At 37.2% G+C, this 17,399-nt stretch overlaps 1 protein-coding gene across 5 annotated transcripts in view; it reads right to left on the bottom strand.

Moving 5' to 3' along the window:
* Nucleotides 1-2,217: 2,217 nt before the first annotated feature.
* Nucleotides 2,218-17,399, bottom strand: part of LOC125038088 (oxygen-dependent choline dehydrogenase-like) — a 32,201-nt gene continuing 17,019 nt past the window's right edge. For 2 of the 5 annotated variants that reach the window (XM_047631350.1, XM_047631358.1), the window contains exons 2-14: nucleotides 12,081-12,244; nucleotides 11,197-11,405; nucleotides 10,885-11,074; nucleotides 6,804-6,935; nucleotides 6,342-6,463; nucleotides 6,188-6,244; nucleotides 5,788-5,901; nucleotides 4,360-4,534; nucleotides 4,021-4,193; nucleotides 3,464-3,641; nucleotides 3,272-3,345; nucleotides 3,015-3,166; nucleotides 2,218-2,459 (exon numbers count right to left, since the gene is read on the bottom strand). In XM_047631350.1, coding sequence (XP_047487306.1) covers nucleotides 2,318-2,459; nucleotides 3,015-3,166; nucleotides 3,272-3,345; nucleotides 3,464-3,641; nucleotides 4,021-4,193; nucleotides 4,360-4,534; nucleotides 5,788-5,901; nucleotides 6,188-6,244; nucleotides 6,342-6,463; nucleotides 6,804-6,935; nucleotides 10,885-11,074; nucleotides 11,197-11,405; nucleotides 12,081-12,237 — 1,875 coding nt within the window. In that variant the 5' untranslated portion in view covers nucleotides 12,238-12,244 and the 3' untranslated portion in view covers nucleotides 2,218-2,317. Of the gene's footprint in view, nucleotides 2,460-3,014; nucleotides 3,184-3,271; nucleotides 3,346-3,463; nucleotides 3,642-4,020; nucleotides 4,194-4,359; nucleotides 4,535-5,787; nucleotides 5,902-6,187; nucleotides 6,245-6,341; nucleotides 6,464-6,803; nucleotides 6,936-10,884; nucleotides 11,075-11,196; nucleotides 11,406-12,080; nucleotides 12,245-17,399 lie in introns of all 5 variants that reach the window. The other 3 variants (XM_047631368.1, XM_047631386.1, XM_047631376.1) reach the window with 3 other exon arrangements.

Raw genomic sequence — 17,399 nt, 5'->3', positions numbered from 1 at the left:
GTAAGGGGAACCTGTTCAGTCAATATATGCTTGTGGTGAGGATGCTGAAGTTACAGAGAGCTATGATCACTAGATGGATTGGTCTGACAGGAGCCATGAACTCGGTCAGCAAGAGCATTTGGAGCTGTCAGTACCTACGCAGAAGGACCAAGCTATGTATCTTTAAGGCCTACTACTAGATTTGCTCTATGGAAGCAAAACCTGCATGCTATCTAGTGCCTTGGAGCCTCTTTTCTTGATGCCTTTTGTAACTAGTTCCTACACCAGATCATGGGGTACAGTTGCCAGGACCACATGTCCAACCGACGGCTACATTGTGAGACTGGCATAGGATAACTGCAAATCCGGGTCGCCAACTCAGGCTAGATAGGCACCTAGTTCATTTCCCCGTGGATGACCCTACCCATCAGGTTGTCTCTTCACGAGACCATCCTGGGTGGAAGGCCTGTGGGACAACCTCGGAAGTCGTGGCTTGGGTAACCTGGAGGCGTTGATTGATTAACTGAATGCTAGTGAAGTGAATTAATATAAATGTTGAATCCATATGAATTGAAATGTGATAACTAAGATGGGTCTTTGCTTTCCTCCCACTCACAAAGAGAGAAAGAGGTTGGGGAAAGTATGTGGCCATGATTTTCCAGCCAAGTGTGTGTAGATTTTGTTTCTTTTTCTTTTTTGGCATGGGTACAAAGGGATAAGTTAAAGGAGACAATTCCGTTGTATTAAGGAATGAATTTGGAAAGGAACAATAGATCGAAGTGAAAGTTTGAAGGGAAGGATTGATGATTTATTTCGTCCGAGTAAATAACAGAGCTGAGGGGGGGGGGAATGTTTCGACCCCATCTCACTTTTGTTTTCATAATACATATCGTTATGATTATTACTGATTTATGATCAGTAGACAAATGGAGTGTGTTATGATATAATTAAGTTAATAAAAGAAAATATTCAAAATGTTTATCATTAAGATTTGCGTTGCATTGTACATTCTGCTCATCTTTTAATGAATTTAGAATAAAAGAAATTGGATAAAACTATTTATGTGACCGTTGTATCTTCGGCACTCACTTAACAGAGGAATAATTCCAAACCACCCCACGGGCATTACGACCGTTAAGTTAAGCTACTCACATTAGAAATAGGTGTGTCAAACTCGGGTTTTCTCGGGGTTTCCTTAAGACCCAAACCCCGGGTGGTGGCAGTGATATCGAAGTAACTTTATCGCCATTTGTATTTAGAACTGATATCGACTAATAAACAGCAGTTATTTAGTAATATACCTTTTATTTTGTATGTGAAAAAAGTAAATCAAACCTTTGTGCCAGATTTTTTTACACAGGGTTTTATTGGTGGGATTTAAATTATCACACTGGAACCAACGGCGGGATTAAAATAATATTCTTATATATATATATATATATATATATATATATATGTGTGTGTGTGTGTGTGTGTGTGTGTGTGTATGTGTGTGTGTGTGAGTATAATTTCTCTCTCTCTCTCTCTCTCTCTCTCCATTCCTCTTTATCCCTCATTCCGCACGCATGTGTGTTCGTATGTTCGATGCCAGTCTCCATGTTGTGCCTGTCTCTCCTCATTCCTCTCTCCTTCTCTCCTCCCTATACATATATTAAAAGAGCAGCATACATTCATATACAATTAATATATAATCCACAGTTGTGTAGTGTGTTATCTCTCTGTTGCTATTTCATTTCAGGATTACTTCTTTGAAGGGATACATATGGAAATTTACACAGCTATTTCGTATAGATCAGAAATTGTTGTTCTACTGTATATTTTATTTCTCGGCAGTTATTAGTGTGTGTGTGTGTGTGTGTGTGTACGTGTGAATATATGTATATTATATCTTATATATATATATATATATATATATATATATAAGTATAAATATAATTTTATATATGCATATAATGTGTTTGAGTATATATATAGACAGATAGATAGACATAGATATATATAGGTGGAGGATATGGACAAATCATGTCTCGACTCAAGAACGGATTTTCAAAGTATGAAGAGAGGGGAAGACCCTCGTAATTGATTGTTCTCGCACAGGGTTTTATAATTATTAAGAAATTTCGTTCGCTTTGCAATCAGTAATACTGATATCCTATAATATGTATGGGGTAACTAGAGTGATCGTATCTAAATTTCCTTAATTTACTATTCGTTAGAAAGGTAACTTGTAAAATGATAAATACTCGTAATCTGTATTTCCATGATCACATATTGGAAAATATACAACATAATCCTTACACAAAGTTAAAGAATTTTATACCTCATATCATCAATCAGGCTACACTAGTTCATTCCAGTCTTGTTTAACAATATCAGAGGCCTTTTCTGCAATCATAATAACAGGTGCGTTGATATTCCCTGAGGTAACAGAGGGCATTACAGAAGCGTCCACTACACGCAGTCCTTTTACTCCGCGGACTCTGCAAGAGGGAAGACAATTTCGTGAAAAGGGGCTGTGTTCTTCCTTTTACTCCAATGAATCATGCTAGAGGTAACTTCGTGAAATAATTCATGGTCTACCATGTATTCCAATAAACCTTGCTGGAGGTAAATTCGTGAAAATGACATGAATGAAATAGGTATGGGATGTTATGCCCACGGTAACGATAGTGATAGAACCTTCAGAACATAGGACTGAAAAAATAGTATTAATTTAGTCTAAGATTTGTACTTAACTAATCTATCTTTCTATACATCGTATACTCATTATTCATTAACGTTAATTGCGCATGAAACTTTCTTAATAGATATAAATAGATAGAAATAATTAATTAAGACAAATGTATATGGTATGTACGTGTATAAGTGTCTTTCTATTTGTATATATCTCCAGAAAGACCTACACATACATACACACATAAATACATGCGCTACACTCAACAACAACAATCTATTTTTGCATTTTGTCCAAAATAACATCCTGAAACTTACAGTGGGCCAACAAGCCTCCCACTGATAATATTGTTTTCCATTACCTCAGTCTGTTATCCACAACACCTAAAGGATCTGAGGACGGTGCCATCTTACAGGAGCCAGCAAAGTGTAGAAAGGTAGAAGCCATGTGACGTACATAACACGCCCAGTATTGATCACTCCCGTTTGGTAGGTTTTCACAACCACGTAAAGGCTGTTGGGTAGGGAAGTCTTATGAAAATAAAATTAATATAATTTTTACCATAATTTATAGTTAGATCTTAAATACTCATATTATATTATAAGTATTATCAGTTACCTTTTTAAAGAAACTTGCTCTGTAGGTTCTGGCAAAATCAGTTGTGTTGCCCAGTGCTAACGAAAACTTTATACCTAAGATGGAAAAAAGGCAAAAACTTCAATTTAATTCCAGGAAAAAATATAATAGATGCGAAAACGTATTGTAATTATAATAATAGGAAGGGAATTGCAAAAAAGAGAGACTGGTTACCATTAACGAGCGTGGCCACATCATCTGGGTGACTCAGGTAGTTGGGGTCAATGGCTGGAGGTCGTGTTGGGTCTCTTGAGAGAAGAGTGACTGACCCTCGGCTCTTGGGTCTTACAAGCACTGGTCTGATGGTAAAACCTTCCCGACCAAAGATCTCTTTGTAATATTCTTTAAAGAACTGAAAAATTAAATGCGTGTGCTTAATAGACTAATGTCAAGATGTATGTTTATGCATTTTCTTTCTTATACCTTTGGCATGTATTGACCATGCTTGATTTTGGCTTACAATTACTCGTAAAACCACTGCAAAATGTTTTGTAAGCTGAAATGTCTTTACCACTGTAAAGTGTCGTGTGTCTTCTCCTGCATACGTAATTTGTAATATTAATTTATAATATACGACAAAGTAAAATATTTGTGGCATGGGACCTATTTTTAAAGAATTAAACATAAGTATGAATAAATCCTACTCGACAGGTTACATATATCTGCTATTTTTTATTTCTTGATTACATCATTATCAACCTCATATTAAGGAAAACGAAGAAATAACATACGGTTCTGTCCATGCCCCAGAGAGTTGGATAGAATAGACCGAAGTCTGCCCCTGCTGTGAATCCATTGAAGAAAATCTGCGTATCTGTCCAGAGAGGGTCACCTCCCCGTGATACCTTCACCCAAGCGTTGAGAAGTTCAACCGGTGTGTGAGTCAGTGGACCTGGGAAAAGTACTTCTTCACAAGATGCTTTCATTCTTTGTCATAGTTTTAAGTCGAATACTGGACGTTTCCGTGAAGTATATATATCTTATGTACACGCTACTTTTTTTAAAACGTTGCAACCCATCTTTCTTTCTACGAAGGTCATCAAAAGATTGCCTTCATGTGTCAAGCTCACCTTTCCTGGACTTAATGAATTCATGTAAAGACGAAGGCGAGAGGACATCTGCGCTTGCAAGAAGACCAAGGGATCGAGGACTGGCTCCGAACGGGACTGTCCACGTGAGACCGTAAACGTCTATGTGGTCGTGGAAGTTCTGCCCGACACCCGGCACGTCCGCCACAACGTTTATCTGAGGAAACGAACTTGACTTAGAGATTGGCATGGGCTTATTCTAAACAGAATAACATGATGAAGTTTCTCCTTGCTATCTAGGAGCCGGATTTACTCCACTCTCTCGTAACTGTTACGTAATGCGTGTGTTGTGTGGTGCAGCGGTAGCGTCCTCGCCTAGCAATCTTGCTGACCTGCGTTCGACTCCCAGTGAATCGTAACCCCAGCCATTCCTTGCACATATACAGTCAACAACTCGACTGAAATCACAAGAGCTAGTCACAGCAAACCCTAAATTATTATTATTATTATCAACGATTTCTCAACTAGCTTATATACATATATATATAATATCACATACACACACACATATATATATATATTTATTTATTTATTTATATACATATATATACACATACATATATGCACACATATGTGTATATTTATACATATATGTATACATTTCTCAAAAGCATTTCATTTTAACTTCATAAAGAGATTATGAAACATTACAACAAATTTGTTATAAGTAAGACATTTTTTTCTCATTATTCATCAAGATATTAACCCCTTGCTTCCCTGATAATATTGTATTAGGGTATTAATAGTTGTGCTTATATATTACTAATCTCTGTTATTCAGTATTTATATAATTTGTTTTCATGGAATAAAAGGCATGCTTAAGGAACTTATAGACTTTCCTTCAAATTTCGTACCTGATAATGCATTAGAATTCCTCTAATTCGTGATAAACTAAAGTTGTTGAGTGATTTACATTAGGCCTACTTCAAATGTTTCCGTGGCCTCCGCGCATCGGAAAAGGCCAACGTTATTTACATAAGCCATTTTGCATTTCTCTGTTATTATGCCTCCTAAATGTGTTGTTCTTACATATTAATTGATTTCCCCCAAAGAAAAGTCACTGCAATACACTCTTGAAGGTATTTATGAGGGTGATATGAGTGGATGAGAGTCGCCACGATGAGCATTACGAGTGCTTTCGGACACACTAATGTCTCTCGTGCGGACATGTGTTTACGACCTCGGGAGTGTTTTGAAAATACACTCGTTGCAAGAAACGAGATAATAGCTTGACTTAAAATGTAAACAAACCTCATACGATCTCGTATATGAGTTAGTAAATCCGGCCCCTGGAATCCTTGTATACAGTAGGCAGAACGTCTTGTATACCTCGATTCACAAAACCATTCCATAGGGTTTATGGACGCACTCAGAAGCCCATTATAAAGCTCCGGTAGCGTAAATTCTTACCCGGTGTTGCTGGAGGTGAATCCTGGGACCCACACCGGAGAGCAGAAGTAATTTGGGTGATCCTACTGCACCTGACGATACGATCACTTCTCGACGCGCGCCAATTGTAGGTATCTGAAAACAACATAATGCGGTTGAGTTTGTGAGTATAGTATTACCTTGTTTCGTCTCGTGTGATTTCACGATGTCAGCCACAAGGAAAAAAAAGAGATATAGAGAGGCAGACAGACAGACAAAGAGACAGATTGAGGCAGATAAAAAGGTAAACTGAGGGACAGAGTGGCATCCACTCACACACATGTACGCACACACAGAGAGTGACAGAAATAGGGACACACACACACACACACACACACACACACACACACACACACACACACACACACACACACACACTAACCTTTCCCCTGTACTGCAGCTGAACAGCAACGGCCCTCTTGTCTTCATCAAAGATAATCTGAAGGTGACAGGAACCAAACATTAAACAGTTCACTCAAAGCCACAAGCAAATTCATGGTAATGACTTCAGCAGACGTCGCTCCTTACAAACTTACTTTATGGGCGGTAGCGCTGTGGAGAACATGCAAATTAGGTCTGGAGGTGACAGGTCGTAGGTAACTCTCCGCTGCTGACGCTCTCGTCCCATTGCCGATTGTGTACTGGTTAACTGCAAAACCTGAAGTTCGAATGTATGACTTTGGTTGTGATTTTAAGTATATCGGGTTTTCCTGAAGTGATTTTCCGTTAAGTACAAATGTTATGCGAATCAAAACAATTTTCAATAACTTTAAGTGATTCGCCGACCCGCTTCGGAATCACGAATCTATCGGCTCAGGGCCACTGTAACTGCAACTGATTAATTTACAGAATAAATGTTATGACCTATTAGCTCTTTATTCAGCGAGTCACTCACCTATCTGCTTAGGATGATTGTAACTTTAACTGATACACTTGCAAAAAAATGCTTGTTACCCATTAACTCACTTTACTCACTGACTCACTTCGGATTCACTCACCTATCTGTTCAGGACCGTTGTAATCGACCATGGAATAGCCCAGCTCATGGCCACCTTTGACGAAGGCTTCAAAAATGGGACCGGGAGAGGCTGGGGTCACCGCCAAGGGCCCGCTCCGTCCATGATACCTTTCTGTGCCAGATAATAAACCATATAATAATAAGCCATATTATGCAATTCTATATGTTGGTTAACGAATGGAGGAAGAAAAATCTAGTTTTGGATTGTCGGCGCGAGATTAAAAATATTTGGAGTGTCGAGACATGTAATGATTGCTTGTTTCCCGGGATTAAGAGTATAGGCCAGAGGTTCCCAATGTATTTAAAGCCTCAGCCTGAGAGTTGATGAATGTCGCAACCCTTTTGAAAGTGATATCACATTTGAGCACGATAATGATAATTTCATGATTGATAGTATCATTAGCATTATGCGAGTACATGTGCTAATGGGTTGAACAAAGTCTTTCCGCAAAGGGCGTTTATCTGCCCTACGTTGCTAAAGAGTTGGGGGAAATATAATCCATAACTGTCGCACTACCTGAAATGCTGTCTCGTCACATGCCAAGCTTGGGAAACCCTGGTCAAGGCTGTCGTGACTTTTGACATTTGATGCCGAGACGAACAAGACCTTATAAGCCACGACTTACTTGTTTCGATTCTAGTTTTTTCCGACTTGACAGGTAAAAAAACACATACAAAACAAAAATAATAGATTTACAGTCTACCTCCCTCCCTCCCAGTCACCAGGATTCAGCAAGATTTGTTGATAATTTTCCATTCAGTCATACTGACATCTGACCAATGTTCATATTCTAATGATTTTCCGTTTGATATAGAATTTTTAAGTCATGATCTACCGGGAAAATGAGTTTTTACTCTTGTGTTTAGCGTTTTTTTAAAGTCCAATCTAGCGGTTTTGTGGAAATAATTGCAACGCTGCGTCTGAGCATCTTTTGCCATGGACATATGGATACCTTATGTCGCTATCCTTACTTTCAACCTCTTCGTGCTCTCACCTAATTTTCTTATCATGTCACTCTACCTGATAAATGTTCTCTCTCGAATGGCCTTTGGATGTAAACAAACACATCTCTGAAGTTATACCAATATTTAGGACTTAATCATTCTCAGCAACTCTGGTGGGGTCGGATTAATCTTTACTAAATTGAGTTCACAGTCTGACATTGCATGCACTTCCGTTCTAAGCAGCCACCCACGGGGAACACACACATACACATACATACTATTAAATTAACCAGTCTATAATAGTAAATTGAATACTATAATGTTAACATTCTAATTAACGAGCTAAGTAGTTGTACAATTGTCAACTACTGCTAACAATTATATTGGCTTGTTCGTCTTACCCAGCGCCAACGTCATGAGCGCTGCCCCGATTTACCAGGTAGGTCGCTTCGGTCACTCGTCCGTCGCCATAGGCCTAGGCAGGACAACTCTACCATTTGCTGATTTTTGTTGCGTTCCTGGGTTCGTACGTTTAAATTCTCTTGATTAGGGATTAAGGTGATCCATTAGTTTCAACCAGCCATTTATTATAGGGAAAATGATATATGCAAACAACAGAGCGAATAAATCTGAGAAACTTACCTTCTCAATATTTTAAAATCGCCATCCGATATTCTTTCCTACCTATAGTAAGCAAAATGATGCCGCTTTTTTTACATTATAAAAATATAATTACGTGCATCGATAAACCCTACATAAAATTACATGAGGGACGATGGTATATTTTATGACTAATCTTTAAACTTTAAATATGAATCTTTATATTTCTTACATCACAGTGTTCTGTCGAAAAATAGAACACTGTAAATATCGGCGAATGGTATGAAATATACGAAAGCAGCGCCGGAGTTGTGTTGTTTTTTCGACTAGCGATAAAATCGTCGCTGTCCTAAAAGGTTTACATTTTTACCTTTATAAAATGTATTGTGCGTTAATCATTGATTTGTTTAAGTAATGGGATGGCGAGAAAGTTATTAACTGTATTCGAATATCCATAACCATCAGTGCTGATTAGAGTATTTATTATTCGGAAGTAACAGTTTCTAAATTCATTAGATATACCGATATAACAGCGATAGAGAGCGCAGGCGAGTTACTTGTCTTTGAGGATATTGGAGATGGCACTTCTTGCCCATCATTTGATAAACCCGTATATTCATACTGAAAATATGGAAACCAGTGGCTTTACCGTAAGGAGAAGGTGATATACTTGAGGTACATTTATATTATTTCAGGGATTGTTTGGGCATTAAGCAAAAATAAGAATCGCAAGCGTCTCGCCTCATACCCAGCTTCAGATGAGCAAGGGAAGGCCCTACCCTGAGACAGTTCTTTCAAGAGCAACTGACCAGGGGGCCCAGGGGGTAACAGTTTACAAAACCTTCGTCGGCGGTTACACATTTATGTTCATAGGCTGTTTGGTCTAACAGTATGAATGAAAAACATTCTTTTCAGAGATAGAGGGAAATGGACATTGTCTTATAGAGCATAAGAGTAAAAAAAACACACAGGTACAGCTGCACCGGCATCATATTTACCGCGAAATGAAAATGTCTGCTGCATATCCATAGTCCACAACACTCTCACACACACAGTTCTCAATGTCGTATTTTCTGTGTGTTGTAAAGTGCTAATAAAGGGGGGTACAATGGGGGGGCCTGCCTCCGTATCTAGGAAATAAATAGAAGTTTAGGTTTGGATATTCGTAAGATGCAATTTATTTACCTTTTCCTGAGCGCCAAATACATCGGAGACTGTCGTGGATACTACATGCCCGATTTCATCCGCACACCGAATCCACCAACTGTGGTCGTTTGCAATAGAAACGAACTTCAGCTAAATCGGTAATAATTTTCAGTAATAGTACGTCTATTGTACTATTAGAAGTAAGGGCTTTTATATTACAGGTATTTGTTTATTATTTGATGATATTTACTTCATACAATGAAATATAGACTTTGCCGGTTTTCGTTCTACGTTGATTAAATCGTATTAATCTTGTATCGTCGCGCCTCCGTTATTACGCTTCACCATCATATGTCCTCGACCAAGCAATATTTCTAGCGGTATGTGTATTGTGCGGCTTGTAAAACTTTCAGCCGGCTCTCAATATATATTTTTCACGCGTGCATTTTCTTTGACACACACTGGACTTTTTTTTGTGGGCGAGGGCACTGCTTTCCGAAAAAAGTGGTATCTCGCGCACCCTCCAGAGATGAAGTTCCAAAACCCGGGTATCATGCGAACCCAAAATACCAACCTAACCTTTACTACCTGTATCCCCCCCCCCCCCCCTTTATTAGCATTTCGCGCCAACTCACAGAAAACGCAACATTTAAAATTGTCTGTGTGAGGGTGTTGTGTATTCTGAGAGGGGATATGCATTGGATATTAACGTCATTTCGCCGTAAATATGAGGCCGGAGCAGCTGTAGTTGTTGTGTTTAACTTTATTTCTTATGCTCTAGAAGCTGGCAGTGTCCATTTTCTCTCTTTGCGTCGCGCTCGGTAACATTAAGCCTGCTAATGTATTGTGTAGGCAGGATGTTCTATTTTGTTTTCTCTCTGAATTTTTGTGTTTTGAATTTAATAATGACCGAAAAGCAAAGATGAATTGTAGTTGAGTTTCAAACTCATGCCTTGTTATAATAAATGATTAATAAAAATTGAAAGTGAAATATGATTAACAACTTCTAACGAATTATTACTTTAATCATTATCTATATCACAAGAAAACATTACAATGCAATAAAGGAAAGTACGCATAAGCAATAAGAAAATATTTTAATTAACTACATGAAAACCACTAGTCGTATTTTTAGACAAGAACAGTTTTTGTTACACTGTATTTAGCCATTCATATAACAATCCAGATATGCAACCGCATTAATTTAGGAGGATTAGAGGTCTCCCAAATTCTCTTTGGGACATACCAGCCGTTCATAATAATAATAATAAATACACAAATACACATGAAGAGAGAGGCAGAGAGAGTGCTTACCGTTGTCTCTTTTCTTACGGCCCTCCACCCCCAGCGACAGAACAACAAAAACTAACCACTCTCTCCCAGAGAACTGCCATAGTACTTTTCGGCCTTGATGAAATACGGCAACACAGACCGGTAGTCCCAGCCCGCATTCCCGAGGGAGGCCCAGTGGTCGAAGTCGCGCCGGTTGCCTCGCACGTACATCAGGCCGTTGACAGACGAGGAACCCCCGACCACGCGTCCTTGGATGATGCGCGCTATCTGTGGGCGGAAGGCAGCGTGACGAGTATATACATATGTACATTTGTGTATGTGTGTGGGTGCGTGAGTACTTACCGCGCGCGCGCGTGTACAGACAATGAGATTGAGAAACCGACCCTCACCCGATTTTCAAAGTGCTTCAGTCCGTGCTTCTGAGGCGTGGAGGTGTAGTCCCAGACCTGGTCGTAGCCAGGGAAGAAGGAGAGCGGCACGAAGGCCGGCAGGAAGGTTTCCGCAGCAGGAGGGCCGCCCGCCTCCACCACCAGCACACGCCAACCCTCAACCTCGGATAACCTGGAGGCCATGACACTACCGCCACTCCCGGCGCCGACTGCAATGGCGGGAAAGGCGGCCATTTTAGATTTCGTCATCATCGAGAAACTTTGGGAAGCGAGGAGGAAAAATGAAGATAAAAAAGAAAGAGGAAAAGAGGATAAGAGACAGACAGATTACAATGGAAAGCCAGCCAACTTTGGTAATCGCGAAATTCCAAGAAAGGAGAAGGAAAAACGAAGATAAAAGGAGAGGGCCATTGATATGCAAAAGGAGCTGGTCGAAATGAGGATGAAGAGGAGGAGGAAGAAAGACAGAAAACCATGTAGATAACAAACAGGATATAAGATGAGACACTTAATCTTTAATGTAAAATATGTAAATTAATGTTTCGGTTATTTATCTATAAGATGAAGATGCACTTACAGCGATTGACTGAGTACAGCATTGCCGAATAACCAGCACTGTATTACAAAATAATTATCATTTAATTAATATTATGTAATTATCGTCCACCAACCAAACAAATATATCTTGTTCTCTCAACATAGAGAACAAAGTATCGTATCACCGACAATGAAGTCATAGCTCGATAAAATCGTAATAAAACTAAAAAATCAACAAGAATAAAAAAGCGCATATCGCCTCACTTACCGACAGTGAAGCTTGATAAAATAATAATAATGACAATAATAATAATAATAATTAAAAAAGCGCATATCGCCTCACTTACCGACAATGAAGTCATAGCTCGCGTGCAGTTGTCCGCTCAGAGAATAGCTCCCCTTTTCCCCGGCCTCTCGCACCACGAACAACAGAATCAGGCGGAGGAGAGGCAAGGTGACCGCAGTCAGGAACCTCACTACCGAATTCCCTATGAAAGTGATCATTCTGCTCCTGTGAGGGAAGTGAAAGGGGTAATTGTATAACACACAAGCACACACACACACTCGTATTTATATATATTTATGAATATGTATATATGTAATCTGTATATGTATATATATACATGAAATTGTATGTTTATATACATAAATATATATAATATATATATGTACATATATACACATGCTTATATATATATATATATATATATATATATATATATATATATATAACTGTCGCGATGATCCAGTGGTCAGAGCACCTGACTGCAACCCTCGTGGCCCCGAGTTCAATTACCTGCCGTGGCAGTTAAAAAAAAAAAAAAAGATGCCTGCATTCCGATAACTCACGGCGAGAAAACGACTTGAGAAGTCAAACGCAGGTGTCGTAAGGGAAATAGCAGCCGTGACATATATGTGTTTGTGTGTGTGTGTGTGTGTGTGTGTGTGTGTGTGTACATATATATATATATATATATATATATATATATATATATATATATATATATATATATATTATATACACATATATACATATATATACACGTATACATACATATATATATATATATCTTATATGTACACACACACATGCTTGTGTGTGTATATATAAATGTATATTTATGTGTATATATATGTATATATATTATATATATATTATATATATATTATATAGTTATGTGTGTATGTGTGTGTGTGTGTGTGTGTGTGTGTGTGTGAATATGTACATATGTGTATGTGTGTGTGTGTATGCGTGGTGTGGTGTGCACACACACATACATGTATAAATATATATATATATATATATATATATATATATATATATATATGATATCTACATATACTGTAATATATATACATAAATGATATACATATACATATATACATATATCTATGGGGAGGGGTATGTATGTTTATAAATATTTTATTGATATATACATATATATGTATATACAATTATGTATATATATGTCTATATAGAGATTTATGTATATAAGTATGTACGTATAAGAATGTAGATTATATATATATATATGTATATATACATTATATACATATATATACTTATATATGCTCGCCATTTGTATGTATATATACTTATAAACTCACGTATATTATATTTTTGTGCTAGAAAACCGATCATCCACCAATCTCCCTCCAGGTGCCCAAACAACGCAGAACAAGGGAAGAGAGTGACCCCCAAGCCTTGGCAAATGGCTCAAAAAGACGCAATGACATACGGAACTTGCACTACTGAGCACTTGGTAATGGACTTTTTATTATATAGAGGGAGCTATGTATGTTTATATGATTATGGTAAAAGTAATGTTCGTGCTACCATATTCCAATACTACTGTTGCTGCCACTTTTCGGTTATTGCTATTACTATGGTCAAAGGTATCACTAATATTTAATACTGATGGTAAAATGGTAGGAATTATAACAAAAAGGATTATGTTGATAATGATAGGAATGCTAATAGTAAAATTGTTAGTAGCTACAACATATATCTGTGTATATATACATGTTATATATATATATATATATATATATATATATATATATATATATGTATGTATATTCATAGCCATAATCCTATTCATGCACACACATTCACCAAGAGGCACTCCTGTGTCACTTGCACGTGCTTTCCATATTTCGCCCCATCCCTTTTCTTTTCCTTTCGTTTTTATTATATTAGTTGCTGCATTTGTTGATTTATCGTTCTTGCTTTTAATTAATGCATTCATTTTTTTTAATTTGTTTTGTTTTTTTAAAAGGTCACATTTTACCGCAACTTTTTTTTAAACGATGTCTCGGTTCGTAACGTAGCACTGGATACTTTTGAAGAATCAGCGCTTTGAATAAATTCTTTAACTTAAGTTTTTTACATTCTACTAAGAACTTATCTTATCATCTTGATTTACAAACTGACGGGTCTCAATTTTACTGTTTATGTTTTTAGTCGGTTTATAATTCATTCATAAACTCTTAGTTCGTGTTCTATAGCCTTTTAATAACGATTTCGATTTTTATTATATGGAATTAATCATTTCCGGAACAAAATGTTTTTGATTTGATTTGATTTTGTTATTTATGAGAATAAAATATTCAGTGTGTTGTGACGTTACGAGCTCCGGGAGTTCCAAGGAAAGGAGCAAATAAACAATATCAACTTGAACTTTGTTTGTGTCACATCCCCTCCGCAAAAACTACATCAAAGGTTACTCTATTTTTTCTGCTACTTGCCTAGACTTGAATAATGTTCGACGAATTTGATAAGCATGAATTAAAGGCAATTCGAATAATACATGACTTAAATTAAGCTGAAATAAATTAATTTAAATCCAGTAATGCTCACATTAAATGCTAGGTCTTTTTACATGTATTTTTTTCGTAATCGTTCAGCAGTGCATGTATGTATGGAAGAAACTTATTCGTGACTTTTACTGATGAGTGTTTGCCTTTTATTTACGATTTTTGGTATTCCATTTTTTGAACATTTACTGTACTTTTACTGATCTTTGGTGAGCTCTCGGCATTTTATCTTTATTTTGCCCTCTTTTTTTCCTTTTGTTATTTTACCTTTGTTACCGACTGTTTCACCTTGCAGCAATATTTCTTGGTTTTCGAAATGACCTTTCACTATTGTTCATTTCTACTTTTTGTTGGTCATTGTTTTGCATTAACGCTTATGTCTTCTATTTCCACTGCCACTACTATAAATCGTGCTACTACCCTCATTTCAACCATACGCTTCTGCGCCTACCGCTCATGCTACCAATACTATTACTGACACTGCTAACTCTACTGCTATTGCTCGTTCTACCACTACTGCTATTGCTACTATTGCCACTACTACTATTGCTACTATTAGCACAATGAAAGGACCATAGATAAGGATAAAAGCATTATTGTTAGGTGTTTTCAAAGGAGTTACTTGTCTTATTTCAAAGGGAGTGAACGGGACCCCTAACTTGAATTCTCACCGTCCCTAAGCCTTACGGGAGATTTGATTTCGGGCTCCTCCTTGCGGAATGGTACCTGGCCTTAAGCTATATATATATATATATATATATATATATATATATATATATAGATAGATATAGATATATAGATATAGATATAGATATAGATATAGATATAGATATGTATATGTATTATATGAATGTATGTACATATACTCTATATTTTTCTATGTCACTTTGAACTCATTTGTTTCACTGAATTTTCTGCTGGTCATCACGTTTTTTTTTTTAATCAACAGGAAAGAAAATATATAAGAAATGTATTGTAAACACACACGCACAACCTTGTACTCACATAGACGCACACGTACACAATAAACTATTTTTTTTTTTTTTATATATCTTTCTTTCTCTCATACCGGATTATCTATAAAGATCCCAACACAAGAAAATAATCCGTTTTCTCTCTCCTTGTGTTGAAAATGCTTTCCGTATAAAAATCTCAAGCAGTCTATAGATCTTATTCAAATTGTAAAGGAAAACAAAATAGCATCGTGGCACAAATTGAAGTGGAATGCGATTCCTTACGAAAATTCTTCATTCTTAATACGCTGATTCAATCTTACTGTGATTTGTTGACAGCCATTTAATGTCTAACTAAAAAACGGAGAAGGAGAAGGAAGCCGAAACATTACTGGATTGTTATATTATTTACTAGGCAAGGTAATCGACAAAAAATGTTGAAAGTTTTCTCCAGCAATGAAATTGAAAGATCAGAGTGCAACGATACTTACAACGAGAATCTTGGCACTATCTATCTGTCTATCTATCTATCTCTATATATATACATGTAAAACTATCTCTGATATATAATATTTTCAAGACGAAGAGATAAAAAAATAACTGTTTCTTTACTTAACTCGTTAATCGTTAACCGCCACATTTAGTCTACGTTAGAAAAAAATATTATAAGGTCCTTGAAGAGATCTATATATCTGCATCTACATTTTAGAAAGTATGTTTTGATATGTATGCATGATGCACGTATGGCTGTACCATGTAAGTCTGCAAGTCTGCATGGTCTATGTATGTAGAATATCATGTATATGATGCCACCTGCGTAAGTTGACATACAATTGTGTTCGCATATAATGGAAAGCCATAATTAAATGTTTTTACAGTATTATCAGCCATGCTAGACTAATGTCAATGAAGAAGTATTACAAATCGTGAGATATTTATTCTCTTTCTTTTTAGAACCATGCAAAATAAGTCTTCTTGCATTCATAACACACTGAGTCTTTAGTTTTGGTTTGTTGTAGGTCAATGTTTGCATGGAAAATGAGAGATCACTTCAATTTTATGCGTGTTACGTGTTACTTCTAAGGTCATCCGAGGCTTTGAAGATGTGTTTGCTTGTTTGCCTGTTTTTCTAACGCTAGTGGAAAGGAATGTTATTAACGCTCAACTCTGTATCGCGTTGTTCGTGAGAACTTTACCCCCCCCCCCCCCCATATATATATACATATATATATACACATCTTGGATTCGGTCGTGGGATTTGGGCTGGGCCAGCATCCATGAGGGTAGTTCCAGTGCCGCAATGGTCAGTTGTGACAGTCTCATCGACACACCAGCTAATCCTCTCCACCAGAGTCGCAGTGGCCAGGGTGAGAGCTAGGTCAGGGTGAGGTCTGACATGCGTTGGCTCTTGGGTATTGAGGAGAGCGATCTCAGGGAATGTCTCAAGCACATTGACTATGTGACAGCCAGCCGCATCCGGTGCCCAGCAGGAAGCCAGGATGGGGTGGTGTGCATTGAAGTCTCCTCCTATGATCATTCGGTCGTGTGCAACAGAAGCACAGACCTGGCTGATATCTAAGCTCCTACAGTCTGGCCGTATATATATATATATATATATATATATATATATATATATATATATATTATCCTTGTGACATGGAACATGTCACCCGGTAGCCGGTTATTCAAATATTTTTATCTACACATTACAACATTCGTGCTGAAATGTGAATATTTCATCTAAAATATGTTACTGCAATGCATATAAACCCTACGAGGAAGATAAATATTATAACGAAGAAACGATAAAATTTTAAAGACTTCAATACATTGTGGTATTTATTTCCATTCCCTAATTGAACGATTAAAATTCTTTGCTATGTGCAACGAAAGTTA

This window comes from Penaeus chinensis, chromosome 3 (genome assembly GCF_019202785.1).
Source record: "Penaeus chinensis breed Huanghai No. 1 chromosome 3, ASM1920278v2, whole genome shotgun sequence".
In the NCBI taxonomy this organism is placed as follows: domain Eukaryota; kingdom Metazoa; phylum Arthropoda; class Malacostraca; order Decapoda; family Penaeidae; genus Penaeus; species Penaeus chinensis.
The sequence above is the reverse complement of the archived record's forward strand: the minus strand, read 5'-3'. Positions and strand labels throughout refer to the sequence as shown.